Here is a 21,225-nt window from a genome sequence, read left to right as displayed (position 1 = left end):
AAGGACTTCAGAAACATGGCTTAAGAGATGGAGCACTTGCCTATAAGCTCCAGTCACTGAAACACCCAGGTACCAAGCTTTAAACCCCCGCACCACCAAATATTAATCAACAAATAAAATTTAATTATGTCGATGGATGAACAATTTTGCAAATATACTAAAAACAATTTAATTGTCTACTTCATGGCATGTAAATTATACTCCAATAGATTTGTTTAAACAAAAGAAAAATAAGGAAGTTATTTTTTAATTAGTAAAATAAAATCAACGAAGTTGTTTTATGGTACTCTTTGTACAAAACACTGCAGTAGGCATTAATTCTAATAAAAGTTCCATGGGATAGAAAAAAAGGTTCATCCCTACGCATCAAATGGTCCGCGCACCTGTATTATAAACTTTATTGCTTTCCCTCTCCAGCTCCTATATTTGTTTTATGTGGAAAGGAGTCTCTTTAGCCCATTTAAATGCAGTAAAAGTAAAACCAAGACATTAATCTCTTCTTTGCTGGAAGTAGGCATTAGGGAAAGCTCTGGTAATGGTGAAATGGAAAAACACAGACAACCCTTTTCAGCGTGTAGATGCATGTCACTTTGTTTGGAATTAACTCCCAGAATAGTGTGTTTGCATCTATATTGAATTCCAAAGTCAAAGTGTGATTCCATTCTGCTCTGGTTATATGAACAGCGCAGTTGGAGATCTTTGGAAGAAAGGCTGCATAATGTATATATAAAACCAAAAGTTTAGTCATTTTTACATAGTAAATTTCATGTCTGGTACTCGATGCAAAGGTTTCTTAAACAACATGGGAGGCTATCTTTGTAAGGTTAAAAATGTTTCCTTGTATATGTATATTTAAAAAATATGTATGTAGCCAGGTGCTTGTGGACCACGCTTATAATCTTAGCCACTCAGTGAACTGAGATCTGAAGATTATGGTTCAAAACCAGCCCAGATAGAGAAGTCTATGAGATTCTTATTTCCAATTAACTGTCAAAAAGCTTGAAGTAGAGTTATGGCTCAAGTAGTAGAGCACTAGCCTTGAGCAAAAAGCTCAGGGACAGTGCCCTGACCCTGAGTTTATTTACATGCATACATATGCATACATATATGGATATGGATATATATCCATATCCATATATGTATACACACAAATGTTAATCATATTGAGAGTGTGAATTTATGCAAAAAATGAAACTATCAATATGTATCAAAACAAAAAAGTACCAACATGCATCAAAAACCTTAAAAATATGTATAAATTCATTGATCCAGAAAATCCAATTCTCAGAATTAATCCTTAAGAGATTATTGAGGATGTGTTCTGAATGTATCTAGCAGGTTCTTCCCTAGAATGGTTTGTGTAGGGAAAGATTAGAACAAGCTAAATGTCTGTAGCTATGGGATATTTTCAATGTTATAACAAACAAATATGAAAGAATATCACACCAATTTTATTTTAAAAATTACATGCTAAAATATTTATAGTGTCACTAGAATTTCAAAATCCTGCATGCTAAAATATTTATATTGTCACTAGAATTTCAACATCCTGCTACAGATTTGTGTTCCATATCATTTTGGGATTTATGGATGTATATACTAATACAGACCAGTACATACAAACCAGTATGTACTAGGAACATGCCATTGTGGGAGGCTGACCCAGAAAGATTAAGAGTTCAAGGCTAGCCTGGGGCACATAGTAAGACCCTGTCTCCAACAACAATTTTTTTAAAAAAACTAGAAAAATAGGATGTTACTGTTAATTATCTATGAAGCAAGTAAATTTGAGTATATGAGTTATTTGGAGAAAATAGGTCATCAATGAGCAGAAGGAAATGAACCTGAAAACAAGCTGTAGGGTGGGAAATGTGGCTTCATGGTAGAGTGCTTGCCTGGCATACATGAAGCACTGGGTTCAATTCCTCATTACCACATGAACATAAAAAACTGGAAGTGTGGGAAGGGATGGGAAGGGGAAACAAAGGAGGAGGCTACAATGCTTGATAAGAAATGTACTCATTATCTTGTCCATCTAATTGTAACCCTTCTGTACAGTATTTTCACAATAAAAATTAAAAAAAAACTAGAAGTGGCACTGTGGCTCAAGTTGTAGAGTGCTAGCCTTGAACAAAAGAAACTCAGGAACAGTACCCAGGCCCTGAGTACAAGCCCCAGTACTGGCAAAAACAAAAACAAGCTGCAATGAACACAATGGCTTCTGCCAGAGTTGACATATCTTTTGTTAAATTTTAGTTACACACCGTAAGAGGCCTGGAATGTCTAATTAATGATAAGGACTCCTTTAGGGACCTCAAATGACCTCTGGAGACCAATTAGCTATTCAGCTTCTTTTTAAAATAAAAAAAAAGTGGATTGAACTTCTTAGCAAGAAGTTTGGATCAGGTTACTGCAGCTGTAAAGGTGGCCCATTTGCTGAGTCTATAAAGTTCTCAGGCAGTCTAGTCTACTCTAGGCTCATGACTCAGCATCCGCAGTGCTCAGGGCACTGGCCAGCTGAGAGCGTGGGTTTGTACAAATGCCAGGAAGTGCCATTCTCATTCCCGCGCTCGATATAGCAATGCAGCTCACTTCCCAGAGTATTCACTTTTAGGGAGATTTGACAACCTCCAAGATGCAGCCTAAGGCCAACTGACAAATATTGAGATTTATCTGTGAAAGTGCTTCATCGGCAGCATATGATTCAATAGCTGAAATGCACTCCAGATTACTGATATGCCCACTGTTAATTGGACAATTAGAAAACCTGGGAAATTCCATGCTCTGTGGGCAGTGTTTATGATTTAATACCACCTATACACACATGTTGACAGGCTGCAGACAGCAAATCCAGGCTCCCTGCAATACAACTCAACAGGTCCATACATGAAAGATGCTACTTTTAGGCTGATGCTCATCAGCATTCTTAAAAAAAAAAAAAATCTATTGATGTTTCCCCAGATTGTTTATTCCCTTGTCCTCTTCTGGGCTCACAGTGTCCACAAACACTGCTTAGAATCAGTGGCACTCTAACAACAACATATCTGAGTTTCTTTCTGTAGCCAATCTACAGATTTTCATCTTCACCATGTTGGTACTCTTAATAATAATCTCCCTTGCTAAAATTAAAAGCCAACATATTCCTTCACTGATCTTCCATGTACACAAGGAAAGCTAATCTCCAAGTGAAAGAAATCAGACCCCAGTCACCTTTACCACCTTGGATGGCTTTGAGCAGGTTCTCTGCCTCAGTATCTTCCTTGTGAAGGTTAAGAGGGAGAAGGCCCGGAGACGTAACTCAGGGCTAGAGCCTTTGCCTAGCATAAGCTATGCCTTTGGTTCAGTCCCCAGAACCATAAATTAATTAATTAATTTAAAAATTGCTGAACCTAATATCCTATCACTGGAGGAATGTGAGCTTGAAGCCAGCTTGGTCTACCAAGATCTGTCTTCTGTCCTTCTTGGGCACTGAACAGCTACCCATTCTAAGAATCCATGTAGTCTTATAATTGTGTGACTATGAGAACCTGCTTGAACATCTCTGACATGAAAACCTGAAATCCAAAATGCTCCAAAGCTTTTCCCAAGTAGAGAATTCCATGCCATAAAAGTGTCTGATGCACACATTTAAAATATTGTATAAACTTACCATCAGGCTATGTATGTAAATTGTATGTGAAACATAAATGAATTTTGTGTTTGAACTTGGATCCCCTTCCCAAGAGATCTCATTTTATATACACATGCAAATATTAAAAAGCCAAAAATTCCAAAAGCCAAAACACTTCTGATTCTAAATATTTCAGATAAGAAACATTCAACCTATACTTTAATGTGTTGATATAAAATTATGTAATGCTTATACCAGTATCTAAGGTATTGAATGTATAACCAAAACAATAAACATCCCTTTGTTGTCCTGAACATATAAAATCTCTAATATTGTCTCAAAAATGTGTAAGTTTTAGTAATTTCTCCTCACTGTAGATAGCATCCTTGTATAGGAGGCGAAGTGATTTACCGAAAACAATGTAGTATGCATTGCTCAGTTCTGTGACGAGTAGAGTTATACTACACTATTTCCAAGCACTTTCAACATACCTTAGAGTACTGTGGCTTCCCATCTTCATAGTGAATCTCCACATAATCAGAAGACAGCAAACCACTGCAAAGGAAAGAAAACAGTAGAGGTTTAAAACAGCTCAATCAATGGAAGTAAGGGGCATGTCAAACCACAAAGAGTACAAAAAACAGGTGATCTGCAAACACTGCTTAATAACAAAACATTCTTTAATTTCCACCAAAAAAAAAAAGATAAGACATAGGCAACTTAAAGGTAACTATCAATTCAACCTCTAGTTGATGTCAATTAAAATGGGATAAACTAAACTCAAAATAGAGACATGCCCTATAAAAATCCTACAATTATGCTCTAAATAATTGAAATTCTGTCAACTATAATCATTGAGGAAGAATATAGAACAAGAGCTGGGAAGTGCATTCAATTAAGGCCAGATAGTAAATATTTTAGGCTCTTCTAGCCACACGGCTGGTGCCACCTACAACCACTCAACTCTGCTACTGAACTATGTAAGCAAACATAGGCAGTCTGTAAACCATGAACTGTGGCTGTTTTCCAATAAAACTTTATTTATAGACACTGGATTTAAACTCTACACAGTTTTAATGTGCAATCAACTATTATTCTTGTATGGATTTTTTCAACCATTTGAAAAATGTAGGAAAAAAGTCCTCAATGTGCAAACTATACAAAAACCAATACAGCCAGATTTTGTCTTAAGCTAAGGGTTTCTAAATCCTGAAATAAAATAATGTTTAAGAATCTAAGATTTGGATCCAGGCGCTGGTGGCTCACACCTGTAATCCTAGCTACTCAGGAGGCTGAGATCTGAGGATCGCAGTTCAAAGCCAACCTGGGGAAGGAAAGTCCGTGAGACTCAATCTCCAACAAAACCACTAGAAAACTGGAAGTGGCGCTGTGGCTCAAGCGGTAGAGTGCTCGCCTTGAGCTGAAGAGCTGAGGGACAGTGCCCAGGCCTAGAATTCAAGCCCCATGACCGACCAAAAAAAAAAAAAAAAGAATCTAAGATTTGGAAAACAGCATTAAGTTTAAAAATTAGCCCAGTCTCTCTAGGAAGTATAGTTCTTTGTCAAATGGAGATTATCAAAAGTATGAAACATAAACATTCAGTACTTAGCCCAGAACTCAGCACTCAGTGATCAGTACTGCACACTTTCTGTAATTTTACCTAATAGTCAATTTCCTTCTTAGGAAATCTTGGCACTGTTTATTTAACTGAAAAATGAGAGGGTTCTGTGACTTTGCATCATTTTGAGATCTGCAACTAATGCATTTATGTTGACTCCTTGGGCAGGACGAAATCGGGTGACTCAGAGCTAGTCAGCAGTCAGTGGGGATCCTCCCAGGTTTATCTGGCAGGCTGCCCAGAGGCACCCCAGGACAGCCTTTCAACCAAGAAATAATGAAGATGCTTTTACTTACATGTATTTCTCTACTGAAGTTGTGAATTTAATGTGTATCAATGGATGGTTCTCCATTTAAAACTAAATTATGGTATGTCTATTCATTACCTTTTAAAAACCTAAGCAATGGTTAAAAAAATAATAATGGCAATACACATAGAACGCCATACACATAGGGTACCTGACAGAGTGCAGAGTTGCTTTTACTGCTCTTTCTTCCCATCAACTGTCAGTGCTGCGAATATGCATAGAACCTTTTTTGTGTTCAGGGTTGTTGCTGGTTAATATTTCTCCAAGGAACGCTGCAACTCCAAGAGCAAATGGTTTCCAGAGCTATGTCCTAATTGTAATTCTCTACATGTGACTCAATGTTTTTAAAATGCTCAACCACACAATCACCTCAGCATGTCTAGGAGTTAGAAACAAGGTTATTTTGGACCACTACTCAGGCTTGTCATTAGAAGAGCAGACAATGGCTTTCTAACCATTCATCAATCAAATCTGATAAAGGTCACTTTAATTATCCTAAGGAACTTTCACTCAGGGCTGTACCTATTCCTAGTAACTCCTGTATTTAAGAATCTTTAAAAATAAAATAGCTGCTACTTTTCAGAGAGCCTGTGTGAAATGTGGACACAGCCCTGCCCCTTCTTAACAAGACATTCCACTCTTCCACCTTCTTTTCTTTTTTAATGTATTTTATTGTAAAGATGCTGTACAGAGGGGTTACAGTTACATGAGTAAGGTAAAGAGTACATTTCTTGTCAAGCATTGTTACCCCCACCCCTTTGTTGTTCTCCCACTATTCCTTCCTTCCCCCACCTCCCTCACTCTTCCCCCCAGCCCTGAGATTGTGAAGTGCATTTCCAATATACTGTCTTGTGGGTATCATTGTTGCAATGGGTCATCCCCTGTGCCCTTGTTTCAGTGTCTTGTTATTTCCCTTCTCCTCCCCAAATTAGATAAAAGTATATACAGGATTCAGGGCACCAAAAATCAAGTACAGTGACAAAAGGGGATATACCATAGGAGGAAGAACATACAAAGGAAACAGAAAATTCATATAGTACAATAAAAACAACAATAAAGAATACCTTTTGTGTCCATATTCTTGGGGTTCATTTCACTTAACATCATCTTATATGGTTACATGTACATAGCTTTTGAGCTTTGCTGCTCATCTGATAAAATTATCTTAGATGTATATTAATTATTGCAAATGAGGAAAACCATGGGACCTACGTTTCTTTGGGCCTGGCTTACTTCACTCAATATAATTTTCTCCAAGTCTTTCCATTTCCTAACAAATGGGGTGGTGTCATTCTTTCTGAGGGAAGCATAGATTTCCATCAAACACACACACACACACACACACACACACACACACATTATATTATATTATATTATATTATATATCACATATTCTTGATCTATTCACCTCCTTTCCTTCTGTCTGACCACAACCTGCAACTACTGTTTCACCAACATGGTGTCCTTGGCACATGGCATCAATGTCTAGTATACAGTAGACCCCTGATCAACATTAGCTGAGTGAGTAGACATTACCAATAGCCTGCTATATTTTAGGTCCAACCTGTGTTCTGGGAAAACAGGATGAAGAATCAACTCTTTTGAAACTGAAACTATGCAAATTCAGCATAAATACACAAGATAAGTCATCTCATCCTTAAATATTATTTGTAATAACCCAGAATATGTTTGAATGCCAACTGAAATGTAATCTAATTAAATATAAAAGTTTACAAGTGTTGCCAAAATAGTGTGTTCTTTATGATGGACAAGTAACACTGAAATGAATGGTTAATTGTACAGTCCTGGTTGGCCCCAACCAGCTGAGAAGGAGCAGGTGATTTTTGTCTCTATATGCCAATCTGCCCAACAGGAATTGTCTGGCAATCCCCCTAGCAGATGCCTCCGCGTCCTTTTCCCCACATCTGCTCCCTAGGTTCCTTAGTAGAATTTCCTGTTGGAAACAGAATGTTCCAACCTGCCAATACCAATCTATTTGTGGGTGCAAACATAAATTGACATTTCTACTTTGTGCACTGGCCCTTTGAGTATTTGCTCCTGAAGAGTCTAATAACTTGTGGGGACTGATTAAAGGGAATTTGTGGACATCATTTTTTTTCTAATCTCTTAAGAGAACATCAAGACTATTAAAACACAGCAAACAACCCAAGAATCAGGTCAATGAAGGGAACTGTGACAGAAATAATGTTGTGTAGCCACCAAATGCCACTTCATCTTTGCCTTCCTGGCACAACAAGATCACATTTTAACAGCCTCCCCAGTTAGATGATGGCTGGGAGACTAGACTGCATCTTATGAGATATGGGTTCTTCTGTGCAATCACTAAAATCTCTGCATGACCACCCCACCTCTCTTTTCCACAGCAGCCCTGAACTCCACAGGCTCTACACAGCACAACTACAGGATGGATTACATAGCTTAGCTTCCTATGACAGGATTTGGAGAAGAGCTGCCTATGAGAGCTATTTCCAGCAATGGTCATCTTGTATTTGACCATAATGTAGAAAAGAGAAAAAAAATTACAGGACTAATTTCTTGTATTTTTTCTATTCTCATAATTGTATTCTTATAATTCTGTATAGTCTAGATATTAGCTTTGATCTCCCATTCTGTCGACTTCTTTTTTAGCTTGTTAACTGTGTCTTTAACAGTACAGAAACTTTTTTTGTTTGATGTAACTCCATTTATCAGTTCTTTTAGAATTGCTCTGCTTCTATATCTTTACAAAGAAAGTTCCTGCCTCTGCAGAGGAGTCCTAATGTTTCTCCTACTCTTTCCTGTTACAGCTTCACAGTTTCAGGTATTCCATTGAGGTCTTTGATCCATGTTGCATTGATACTGGTGCCAGACGACAGACAGGGTTCCAGTTTCAGTTTTCCGTAGGTGGATATCCAGCTTTCCAGCAACATTTTCGAAGAGGCTGTCTCTCTTCCAGGCTATGTTTTTGGCTCCCTTATCAAATATTAGATGGCTATAGATCAGCGGGCTTATTTCTGGGTCTTCTGTTCTGTTCCATTGGTACTCAGGTCTATTTTTGTGCTAGTATCACGCTGTTTTCATTACTATCACTCTATGTTTTGAATTGTTATATATCCAGCACTACTTTTACTGCCCCAAATTGTTTTTGCAATTCAAGCCCTTTTGTAGTTCCATATGAATTTATGGATTTTTTTCTCTACCTCAGTGAAGAATAATATTGAAATTTTGATGTTTTTGATGAGTATTAAATGGACAAACAAGCTAAAGAGAGACTTCTCAGAAGAAGAAATGTAACTGCCCAGCAGGCATGTGAAGAAATGTTCAACATCTCTGGCCATAAGAAAATGCAAATGGAAACAACACTGAGATTCCATCTCATCCCAGTTAGAATGACAATCATCAAGAATACACACAATAACAGATAATGGCATAGATATGGGTTGAAGAAAAACAAAAACCCTAGTACATTGTGGGTGGGAATGCATACTTGTTTCAATCTCTCTGGAAGGCTGTATGAAGCTTTCCCCAAAAAACTAAACATAGAACTACCCTATGATCCAGGAGTTAAACTTTTGAGCATTTGTCCAAAAGATTACTAAGTAGGACACAGTAAGGCCACCTGCACAACCACGTTCACTGCAGCACTATTTATCACAGCCAAGGCATAGAATCAGCCCTGATGTCCCTTAATGGACAAATGAATCAAAAAAATATGGTATATATAAACAATGGAAATTTCCTCATGCATTCAAATATGACTCCCATAAAAAAGTGTAAGTTTCTGCAAGTAGATAGCATAAACAAAATTTCAGAATGAACTGAGAAATATTTGGAAAATAACAGAAAAGCTAAGAGTTACTTTCCATAATATAGCCTTACAAAAACCAAAACCTATTAAAAAACAGCCCAAGTAGAAAAGTGGACAAAGGGTATTCGTAAACTAGAACATACATAGTTTAACTCATAGAAAAACAAGCCAGGGGCTGGGAAGGTGGCTCAGTGGTAGAGTGCTTGCCTTGCTTGCCTGAGGCCCTGGGTTTGATTCCTCAGCACCACATAAGCAAAAAGAAAAAACCCGGAAGTGGCGCTGTGGCTCAAGTGGTAGAGTGCTAGCCTTGAGCTGAAGAGCTGAGGGACAGCGCCCAGGCCCAGAGTTCAGGCTCCACGACCAGAAAAAAAAAAAAAGAAAAACAAGCCAGGAGCTCCAGTTGTGCAATCGGTTAGCAAGTGGTATTTATAAGAAAAACAAGCCAGGTGCTGGTGGCTCACACCTGTAATCCTAGCTACTCAGGAGGTTGAGATCTGAGGATCAAAGCCAGCCTGGGCAGGAAAGTCTGTGAGACTCTATCTCCAATAAACCACTCAGAAAACCAGAAGTGATGCTGTGGCTCAAGCTAGCCTTGAGCTGAAGAGCTGAAGGACAGCACCCAGGCCCAGAGTTTAAGCCCTATGAAAGAAAGAAAGAAAAAGGAAGAAAGAAAAGAAAAGAAAAGAAAAACAAGAAATAATCAGTCATAAAAAATATACTTATAAGCTGTGTGCTAGTGGCTCATGTCTGTAATCTTAGCTACTCAGGAGGATGAGATCTGAGGATCATGGTTTTAAGCCAGCCAGGGGAGGAAAGTCCATGAGACTCTTATTGCTGATCAATCACCAAAACAAGCTGGAAGTGAAGCTGTGGCTCAAGTAATAAAGTACTAGCCTGAACAAAGAAGCTCAGGAACAGAGCCCAGGCCTGAATTCAAGCCTTAGGACCAGAATGAGGTTGTTTATTAATAAATTAAAATTAAAATAACCACCGGGCACTGGTGGCTCACGCCTGTAATCCTAGCTACTCAGGAGGCTGAGATCTGAGGATCAAGGTTCAAAGCCAGCCAGGGCAGGAAAGTCTGTGAAACTCTATCTCCAATAAAAAAAAACACCAGAAAACCGGAAGTGGTGCAGTAGCTCAAGTGGTAGAGAGCTAGCCTTGAACTGAAGAGATAAGGGACAGCGCTCAGGCCCAGAGTTCAAGCCCCATGACCGACAAATAAAATAAAATAAAATAACCTAAGTGACCATTTCTCCCCATCAGTTTAAAAAATAAAAATGAATAATACTAGCAATGCTGGCAACGATTCAGGAAAATTGGCATTCTAAGTAGCAAAGTCCCGGAAGCAGGTTCATTCTTCATCTACAAATTCTATCCATGAAGACTTCCTGAGAAAAAAAAGCTAGGCAGAAGCTCTTTCTTAGTATGAAGGCTGGACATAGGAATCACCACTTTGAGTCTTTAACTCCTATTTCCCACAAAGAGAACAGAAAATGTTTCTGTCTCTTCTCCCTATCTCCCTACTTCACCCTGTTGTACTAAAATAAATCCTTGCTTTAAAAAAATCTTTCTCTTTTTCTCTCTCTCACACACACACACACATCACCACCACCACACCACACACACCAGCTTTATGTGTACTTTTATAAACACTTGTAAAGTTATTTATACATAATACAAGGAGTGAAAATGCATGGGAGTATACTATTGGTAATTTTTAACATAGTTTATGTGTACACTGATATCTACTATGTGCACACTCATACATACTATAAAAATTTAATCGTTTTTTAATCTTGTGTCCTGAGATTTTACAATGAATATGTTCCCTTTTTAAGAAGAAACAACAGTACAAAATACACTTCTTGAAAGAAGAGACGCATAGCTCCTTTAATAAAGAATTATTAATTTAATGATGAATTTCAGGACCAGGAAAGGCAAGGAACCACACACATTCACAATATGACCATCAACCAAGTACTGCATCCCTAGGCACTGCTCTGAATCGCCTCAACTCAGGGACTTGGAGTTTTCTTATAACAGAGGGACTAGGCAAGGACAGAAAGAGAAACTTAAGGTGGTATAATCTCAACACTAAAATGAGATATGGCAACATGTACCATAACAAGATAAATAAAAGATAATCAAACAGCCCTCAAGAGGAAAATAAATTCAACCACGTATCATGATCAGAACTGCTGGTGAAGAAGGAGGGGTTAAGCAGGTTCTATGGGTAGGAAAGAGCTGATCCTAGAAACAGGGGCCAGTGTATCCAAACACACAGAGTATGTACAAGCAGGGAGACATTCAAGACAAGCTAAAAGCACAGTTTAGACAGGTCATCATTGATTGGGACTGGGCAGGGAGGATATAGTTTTACAAAGGCAAGTTTGGAACCAGACAGTATACAGACTTAAGAAGGACTTGGAATTTTCAAAGGAAAAGACAGGAGCTCAGACTAGGAAGGCTATTTATAAAAGCTGAAAGCAAGCGGTGCATTCTGTGTCCACAGAAGCTGCCTGGGCAGGGCTAAACCCAGATAAGGTTCTTTTACTGGGTCAGTTAGAGCCATCAGCAAAGTAATTAATGTCATCAGCAGGAGAGAGTGGCAAGAAACCAGCAAAGACACTAGGAAGAGTCCTTCCACATATGTGAACCTGTGGCTTCACGCTCCTTCACTCATTCAATTAACAGCGGATGACCAGGTTAAGAAAGAAAAAAGATAAACAGGGAGAAAAAGATTAACAAAGATTAATCATTAACTTTTGCCAAAATTTTTTGATAATATTTATTTGTAGAACATATATATGTATCAAATTAGTGAATATATGTATATATAAATATGTGCGTATATATGTATATGCAGTATATATACATCTATATGAATAGCTATGTATAGATAGATATAGATACGTATGTATATACTGCATATACATATATGCACACTATATACATATACATATATACAAAATTTGTTAGGCAGATGCTTGTCGCACTTCGCTGTTTTATGCTGTTTAATAGAGTAACATTCTTGTAGAACAACCACAGCTGTCTCTTGTGTGTGCTCTTCCTTTTTTTGGCATATCTAAGAGCCTAACTCTCAAACTATGCTACACTGCTCCAACCTGAGCCTGCATGGTATCAGCTGGCTAACCTGAGATCCCCCAATCTCTACAGAACAAGTCCTCAACACACTGACTATGGACAAATCCAGAAAAAGTCATTTGAAGCTACCTCTGTGGATTTCTCTGTACTCAGAAAAAAGTGTTCTATCCAGTCATAACCACTGGGATGTATGAAGATGACAATCAGGATCCTAAATTGTCCTTAAAAAGCTCATAACGTAAAACATGTTTCTGGCAGTAATATCAAGCCTTTATAGTAGATAAAAATGTAACACACTAAAAAGAAGCAAAAATGAAGAAGAAAAGGAAGAAGATGACTTTTTAAGGATTTCTTTTTTTTCTTTTCTTTTTTGTTGGTCATGGGGCCTGAACTCTGGGCCTGGGCGCTATCACTCAGCTCTTCAGCTCAAGGCTAGCATTCTACCACTTTAGCCATAGCACCACTTCCGGTGCTATCACTCAGCTCTTCAGCTCAAGGCTAGCATTCTACCACTTTAGCCATAGCACCACTTCCGGCTTTTTCTGCTTATATGGTGCTGAGGAATCGAACTCAGGGCCTCATGGAGCAAGGCAAGCACTCTACTGCTGAGCCACCTTCCCAGCCCTTTAAGGATTTCCTTACACAAATACAAAATAATATACAAAACAATCATCTGTTTTTTGTTAATCACTTAGGACCTTGAGTACACTTCATAACTTCACAGAATTATTCACTGGGGATTAAATTACGTTTTTTAAAAGTCACAATTTATCTAAACCACAACTAATTTCTCCAACTAATGATAATTTTATTTATCCAAATTATGTGCTGTTTCAAAATAAAAACATGCTAATAGACTTGTGAAAATTATAGAATCCATTTTTAAAAGCTGCCATTTGTTTGTAGTCTCCTCAGAAAGGGGAATTCATCCAAGGCCTGGACTTGCAGGTTCAGTGCAGTTACTAGCATGCTGTCGGGAGGTTTTTCATTAGTTTCATTGCCATGCCTCAGTCATCTGAATTTACAGACATCAGGAGTTGACTGTCTCCGTGACCCACAGCTAAGTCCCTCACACTGTGAGCTAGCTTTCGCCCTTACCAAATAAAAATGAGAATGTCAAGGAACAAGATCTCTGAGGAAACTTCCCATACATAAATAGGATTGTCAACATCTCCTTCCTATATGTAACCTGCTACATTGGAAGCTGGACACTGCTAACATACATCCCATCTAGCTAATACAAACTATCAGTCAGCTGATGTCCACTGCGGCAATGGCCCACCTTCTCCAGAAGTGCTGAAAGGACAGTTCCTTTCGTCTTGCTAAATACTAGGCAGTGCTTACTACATATTTTTTCTAATTCTACATATTTCTGTATACCTCAAGCAAAAGAGAATATTTCAAAATCCAAGATATATGATACCTGTTCTATAGAATGGATTAATAAATTAACAAAAAAAAACACCCTTTTACATAGGCACTAATCTAAGAGCTTATGATCAAGATCTGGCATGCTGAAAAATTAGACAACACAATCACAAAACCATTACTTAATTGTGTAAGATAAATCAAGAACCTTAGAGCCATATTAATATGCTTTATCATAGAGGCACTAAATCAAGTACAATAGGCAAAAATTAATATTCCTCCTGGAAAAGTATCTTATAATAAGCAAATCTGCTGACAGTGTCATTTTGAAAGACATATATAAAATAGTAGTTAGGGGTGAGTAATTTAATCTATTCTAGTCTAATTATAGAGTCTAGACATTTTGAATAATATTAAAACTGAGGTTTTATCTTTTAAAAGCTATTCAGATCATTATTTTCATGTGATGCTCTTAAAATAATTTATAAGCAGACACATTCCTTCTATGTTAATGTATATGTGATGAGCCTGTAAGAAAATCAAATCAGTGGTAGTTTTTTAAAATGCAGAACAACAGATCCATGAATCAGAGTTTTAAGATGATGTCTAAAACTGTTTTTTTTTCCTCTCTAGCCAGACAACTTTCAATAAATTGTCTTAAAATTTTAGTCCAGGTAGATAAGCTCACATTCACCAAGTGCCTCTCAATGTCTAGATCAAAAGTAAGACCCTTATAAGATTCTAGAAGCAGCCAAATCTCAGAAAGACTGACACAGAAAAAAGGAGAAACTATTCTATTTAGGTCTTTCAGGGGGTCTATTTTTAGTTGGATCTTAAAATCAGACATTTTTAGAACCATGGTAGAAATTCTAACATTAACTGTATGTGATCCGCAGTGATGAATTTACTAAGTATCAACACAGTAAATTCCAGAACCCTTAGTGGTTAGGATTGGAGATGATATGTATAGAGAAGAATCCTAAATGACTTGCTTCACATCCAAAAAAGCCATGTCAATATTGGTAACATAAGATAGGGCTAGAAAACAGAATGGACTGCTTCAGGAAAAATCCAAAAGCCAGTAGCCTGGTAAAGCCAAAAGTCTGGGCCAAATGAGTAGTCAGGAATTGAAATGCCTACAGAAGCTACAGATCAGATCAGCCTGTAACCAGAAGAAAAGAAGATAGCCCAAACTGCCATCTTGAAGAAACAGCAGGTACCACAGTGCAGCATAGCCACAGCTCTTACAATCATCTCCTAGAAGCAACCATCACATCCTACTAGAGCTTCATTGATGATCAATTGACACATCAACAAGCCCAGAAAAATACAAAAGATAAGGCAAGATAGCACCTCTAGAAAGAGGAATATGAGAGGCTCCTGGGCAGAGTTATGAAAGAGTCAATGAGGTTTAAAAAAAAAAAAGCTGTTTACCTTCAAACCAAGAGGACAAAACAGGAAATATCTAAACGTAACATCAGGTAAAAGGATGCATAGGTCAGCCCACTAAATACTTGCATTATGCATGTTTAATCTCCTTTTTACATGGCAATAAGTGTATTGGTCAGCTTTGCATTGTTATAACAAAATACCCAAGGCAGTTAACTTCATAAAGAGAAAAACTTATTTAGCTCCCAGTTTTGGAGGCTGAAGAGTCTGAACAGTACAGTACAGACAGAATCTGGCTCTGGCAAGGGGCCCAGGGCAGATGGTGAATTGCAATGTTGGAAGAGCATAGCAGGGCAAGCAGTCACATCATGGCCAAGGCCAAGATATCTAGAAGAGCTTACATTGCCAAACGGGACGTCAGAGAGAAAAAATGGGGTCCCATAGTTCCTTCCAAGATTATGTACACCCCATGACCTAAACACCTCTCACGAGTTCCCATCTCCCAAAGATTCGACCACCTCTTAATAGCACCACCCTGGGGAAGAAGGCTTTAATTATATGGATTCATGGGGGACACAAACAAATCATATGCAAACTGAAGCAGTAAGACAGCAAGAACAGCTGAAACCCTTCAAGAATGTTCTCATGAACAGTCAGTACCCCCACCCCGCAATTCATTTTGAAGTACTATCCCCCAGTGCAATGGCTTTAGGAGTTGGGGCCTCTGGGAGGTAATTAGTTTAAGTCTTCAGGATGGGATAACCAGACTTACAAGGAGAGAGACCAGATGGCCTGGGTAAGGCCCTGGGTTTGGTGTCTAGCACTACAAAAACAAATGAAGAAAAAAAGACTCCAGATGATTTATCCCTCCCTCTTCCTCCTCTGCACAACATGGACACAATAAGTCAAATGCAAGCCACAAGAGGCCCTGACTAGCAACTGAATCTGTCAGCACCTAGCCCTAGACTTTCCAACCTCCAGAACTGTAAGAAATAAATGTCAGGTTTTTAAGCTGCCCAGCTGATGACATTTTGATAGAGCAAGCCTGAAGAGACTACTTCAAACCCTAAGCAAGTGTTTCTTTACAGAATGCAAGAGAAAAACCAAAAATCCCTATTTATTACTATTTATCACTATTTTGATTTGGTATTTATTGGGGGGGTAGAGAATATAAAAGTTCTCATATATCTTACCTAAGCTTCAGGCCGCACAGTTACTCTAGGCACAAGGTAACAATTTAAAGCTTCCAGGACATTAGGAACTGTCTATTTGTCAACCTGGACGATGCTACAGATGAATTCTATGTATTATTATTATTATATATTATTATTATTTAAACTGTATAAATATAGTGTTTATGTGTACATTTCATCATTTCATAACTTTACTGAATCACATTTATTATCATATATTCATAACTTTACTAAGTCACATCTATTATCTATAGATAATAGAAACTGAAAAGCCTTGTCCAATACTGACATTAAGAATTTTGAGCATGAGACAAATTGAGCCAGAAGTAGACCATGGGAAAAGGATCTGGAATTAGAAAGCTGTCACTACTAAGACCAGAGGGGAAAAACTCTAAAGAACACGTGGGAGGTGAAAAGCACAGAGAACAAAAGGCAACTTTCTCCTTCTCTAAAAATAACAGGCCTCATGGGACACTTTTAGACACCAGTGTGCACGTAGGAGTCCATTTCTGTTAAGACAAAAACTTGGAAAGGAAAAGAAGTTCTTGGAGGATAGCAAAGTATGACCAAAAAAAAAAAGTTGGAAATATCTTGAAAATAACAAACCAGACAGGTTTTGAACTATATCTGACTTGATACTATAGAGCTGAAAGAGCAGAGAATTAAAGACGTTACATGAGCAAAATCCCTCCTCACACTGGTTTTCCCTGGATGGTTCCAGAAGAGGGAAGACTGGGTGTGGTGTTACGTAAGCAAACCTTACTGTAAATTCTGCCATGGCCAAATGAGTTTCAAAAAAAAATCAAGTAATAATAATTCTTTACCCTTCACTTGAAAAAAGAATAACTTAAATTTCATTTTTTAGAAAAAGCACAAGCTGAGGACCAGTTGAGGATTGAGGTTCAAGGTCAACCCCAGCAGGAAAGTCTGTGAATTAACCACCAAAAAAATAAGCTGAAGTAGAGGTGTGGCTCAATACAGCATCAGCCAGCCTTGAGCAAAAAAGCAAAGGGACACCATCTAGGCCCTGAGTTCAAGTCACTTTAACACACACACACACACACACACACACACACACAATGGCAAAGCTATTACTGTTAGAAAATACAATGTTGTTGTTTTGATAATCCTTTAAGAACATATTCCTGCATTCATAGATAACAAATGTCTTCCCTTCCTCAAACCTACTTTCTTCAGTGTGTTCAGGGATGTAGCAGTGGGAAGGAAGGTGGAAAATAAAGATAGCAACACCAACAGGAAAAGGGAGGCCTGGCCAAGCCTGCACTAGGGTGCCCTCATTCATGCAGGTGATTTATGCAATGTCTTGCTCAACCTACATAAGAGTCTTTTTTCAGAGTTCCTGCTTTTTCACCAAAGACAAATATTACAGAGCTAGAATATGTAGAACATCTGATAATTCTGAAGAGGGTTGCTCTAGGAGTGTTTTTACATGCATAATCAGAGGGTCAGATCAGTATTATAAATTGCTCTAATTTTATACATAATTTTTTTAATCCTAAGGCCATGTAATGGCACTTAATAGCCTTTTCAGATGATTAATAATATCTGAAACCAGAAGACATTTTTGAAATGGCTAATGATTTAAACACCCACTCTAAATTGCCATCCAAAATCAGAAAGGACGAGTGAAAATAACAAAATGAATCTTTTCCCCCTTACTCTGTGCTTCATGCTTGATTATTCATTCTTACAATTCTTAACTAGAGAAGAACTTTTAGTTTGTTCTTCCTTTAAGAGGATACTAAATAGCTTCTCTAAGAAACTGAAAGATAACTTTAAATTTTTATATTTACTTTTTAGTTGATGTAACATTACCTATCTTATGTGGTACAGTATAACAATGATATGTCTTTATAATGTATAGTGATAAAATCAAGGCGGTTAGCATTAAATTATTTCTCTCCTTAAACATTTATCTATTTTTTTTCTTTTTTGGTACTGGGGATTGAACTCAGGGCCTCCTACTTGGTAAGGTAAGCACTTTATTACTAAACTACAACCTAACCCACCATTTATCATCTGTCAGTAATGGATTCCTCCAAATTCTTCTCTGCCAATTTTTTCTAAAATATATAATAATAAATTTTTGTAAACACTTGTCACTTTCCTGTGCTATAGAACTTGGGGACTTATTCCTCCTGTGGAACTTTTTTGTTTTGGTTTGTGTATCTGTTATTCAATTTCCCTTTTCTCCCCTACTTCTTAATCTTTCTAGCCTCTGTGACCACCTGCTGCTCTCTTACTTCTATGAAAAAAAATTTTTTGAGCTCTTATCTCTTAACCACAGGTAACAAACATACAAATCTGGGTTCTAGACACCATAATACTAGAATCGCCTTACAGCTATTAAGTCACATTGTGCTATACATAGGAAAAATACAGGATGGTCAAAAGACTTAAAAAGGCTTAAAATGCTTCCTTTCTTATTTCTTCAGATTACCATTCATTGTTTCCACATAGATACCTGAGATTCCTTATCACAACTAATTTTCTCATAAATACCAACAGAAGAATTAAAAAGGGTTAAAAAAAGTGAAAAGATACTACATTCACCTTACCCGTTTAAAAAAAATTGACTCTAATTTCAAGCTGCTAAAAACTATGAAACTAAATACTATGAAGTCTAAGCCAACACATACCTCCCCAGAAACTAAACAGGTCAGGAGACTCTTCAGAGTGACATGAGAGACAGTGGGAGGAAACACCTGCTCACCATACAGAGCTCCAAGGAGGCTGTACCATAAGCTCCACTGACCCGGTCACTCTGAGTGACAGATGCACCTCTCTAAGGAGGACAATACCGGACTGATTAAGAGTGACAAAGCAACAAAGCCTCAGTAAGCTGAGTTGCTATGGCTTATTCTTCTCTTCTTATCTCCCTGACTCTCTTCTAAACCCTTTGCTTCAGCAAATAGCTGTCTCAATGTACAGATGAATCATAACAAAGAAAAGGAGAGAACAGGGGCTTCAGCACAGGTATGAGGGAAGCAAAAAGGCAAGTGCCAAAGTCCAGGGAAGATGAAGGATAAGCATCACAGAAAAAGAGAGGAAATGTTCAAATACTCTGGCCTCAAAGAAATTATAGAAAGAACCTCTTAAAAAAAAACCTCAAAGAAATATCATAAAAGAAGATGAAACAGAAGCTGTAATGCAGACCAGAAAGGAAAATGAAGTAAAAATAAATATTATAATGATGCAAAATAAAACTAAAAACACTAATAGGGGGAAAAGCATAGTTAGGAATAAATGATAAAACAATACAGAGATCATGGACAAGTAAGACACATCACTGATATTCCTGAATAAAACATTAAAACACAGGGAAGAATTTGTTAGGAAATGGAAAGAATTGGAAAAACTTATATTAAGTGAAGTAAGCCAGACCCAAAGAAACATAAGTCCCATGATTTCCCTTATTTGCAATAACTAGTATATGTCTAGGACAAGCAGGAAAGGTCAAAAGCTGTGTACATATGTCCACATAAGATGATGTTAAGTGAAATGAACCCCAAGATAGGGACACAAGTGGTTTTTTCTTTCTTGCTATTGTTTTTAACGTATTTATAATGTACTATATGATTTTTTTGTTTCTTTTGTATGCTCTTCCCCCACAGTATAACCTGTTTTCCCTGTATTTGATTCCATGCCCTGCATCTTGTATATGCATTGTTATAATTTGGGTAGGGGAAGGGAAATAACAAAATGCCTAAATAAGAATACAGGTTGACTCATTATAACAATGAGATGCTCATGACACTATGTTGAAAATGAACTTTACAACTTGGGGGGAGGAGGGAAAAGTTGGGGAAGGGGGAAGGAAGAGATGGTAAGGGAAAAACAAAGGAGAAGGTAACAATGCTTGGTAGGAAATGTACTCATTACCTTACTCATGTAACTGTAACCCCTCTGTACAGTATTTTTACAATAAAAACATATTAAAAAAAACTACAGGGAAGAGAAAAGAGATTTTATACACACACACACACACATCAGAAACACAGCTCTCCTAAAATCAAGAAAGATATGAATTTACAACTCTAAAAGGCAAACCATATTCTTAGGAAAATGGATAAAGCATCATTAACATGAGTGGTGTTATTAATCTGGCAAACTTAGGGATAAGGAAGAATGATAGCATGATCTGAAGTGGAAAATTAGCTCACTAAAGAGGAAAAACTAGGTTGCCTCAGACTCATTCAGAGCAATTCTCAAGCTGAGGAACAGTGGAATCATTTCTGCAAAGCCCCAAGGGAAACAGCACTCAAAACATCATGCCAAGTGATTCTTGAAGTGTATGGGCAATAAACAAATATTTACTTAGAAATGAACATATAAAATACTAAAAAATCTACCTTGGCTAATCTACTTTTCAGCTAATTCCGGTAAGAAATACACACATAAATTAATTTCGTTTTTTAAAAGGAAAATGGAGAAGTCATCATAAAGGGACCAAGGGCAGGTTTTTTTTATGTTATTTTAAGTAAGAAACATTTATTATGTGAATTGTGCCTAATGAAAAAAAATGCAAGTCTTACAGACCTCAGCAATGTACAAGGAACATTGTAACTAACAGGTGGTGAGCATGAAGGACAATGGAAGAAGTATTTGTGTATTAATTTTCTTTCAGGTAGATTATCTAGTTGAAACATTTCTTTTTAAATGATTTACAGCAATGATCTTTAGCAGGTTTTTTTTAATTTAATTTTATTATATTTGTGAACATACTGTACAGAGGGGTTACAATTACATGGGCAGGATAATGCGTATATTTCTTACCAAGCATGGCAGCCTCCTCCTTTGTTT

At 37.5% G+C, this 21,225-nt stretch overlaps 1 protein-coding gene across 1 annotated transcript in view; it reads right to left on the bottom strand.

Annotated features, from left to right (window-relative positions):
• The window catches only part of Adam23 (ADAM metallopeptidase domain 23), a gene marked incomplete at its 5' end in the record, with an annotated part of 163,860 nt that overhangs the window by 78,015 nt on the left and 64,620 nt on the right, over window positions 1–21,225 (bottom strand). Inside the window, one exon of the mRNA XM_013016539.1 lies at window positions 4,102–4,165. Within this exon, the coding sequence (XP_012871993.1) occupies window positions 4,102–4,165 (64 nt within the window). The remainder of the gene's footprint in view (window positions 1–4,101; window positions 4,166–21,225) is intronic.

Source organism: Dipodomys ordii, unplaced genomic scaffold (genome assembly GCF_000151885.1).
Source record: "Dipodomys ordii isolate 6190 unplaced genomic scaffold, Dord_2.0 Scaffold1, whole genome shotgun sequence".
NCBI lineage: Eukaryota > Metazoa > Chordata > Mammalia > Rodentia > Heteromyidae > Dipodomys > Dipodomys ordii.
Note: the sequence above shows the minus strand (reverse complement) of the source record. Positions and strands in the feature narration are given on the sequence as shown.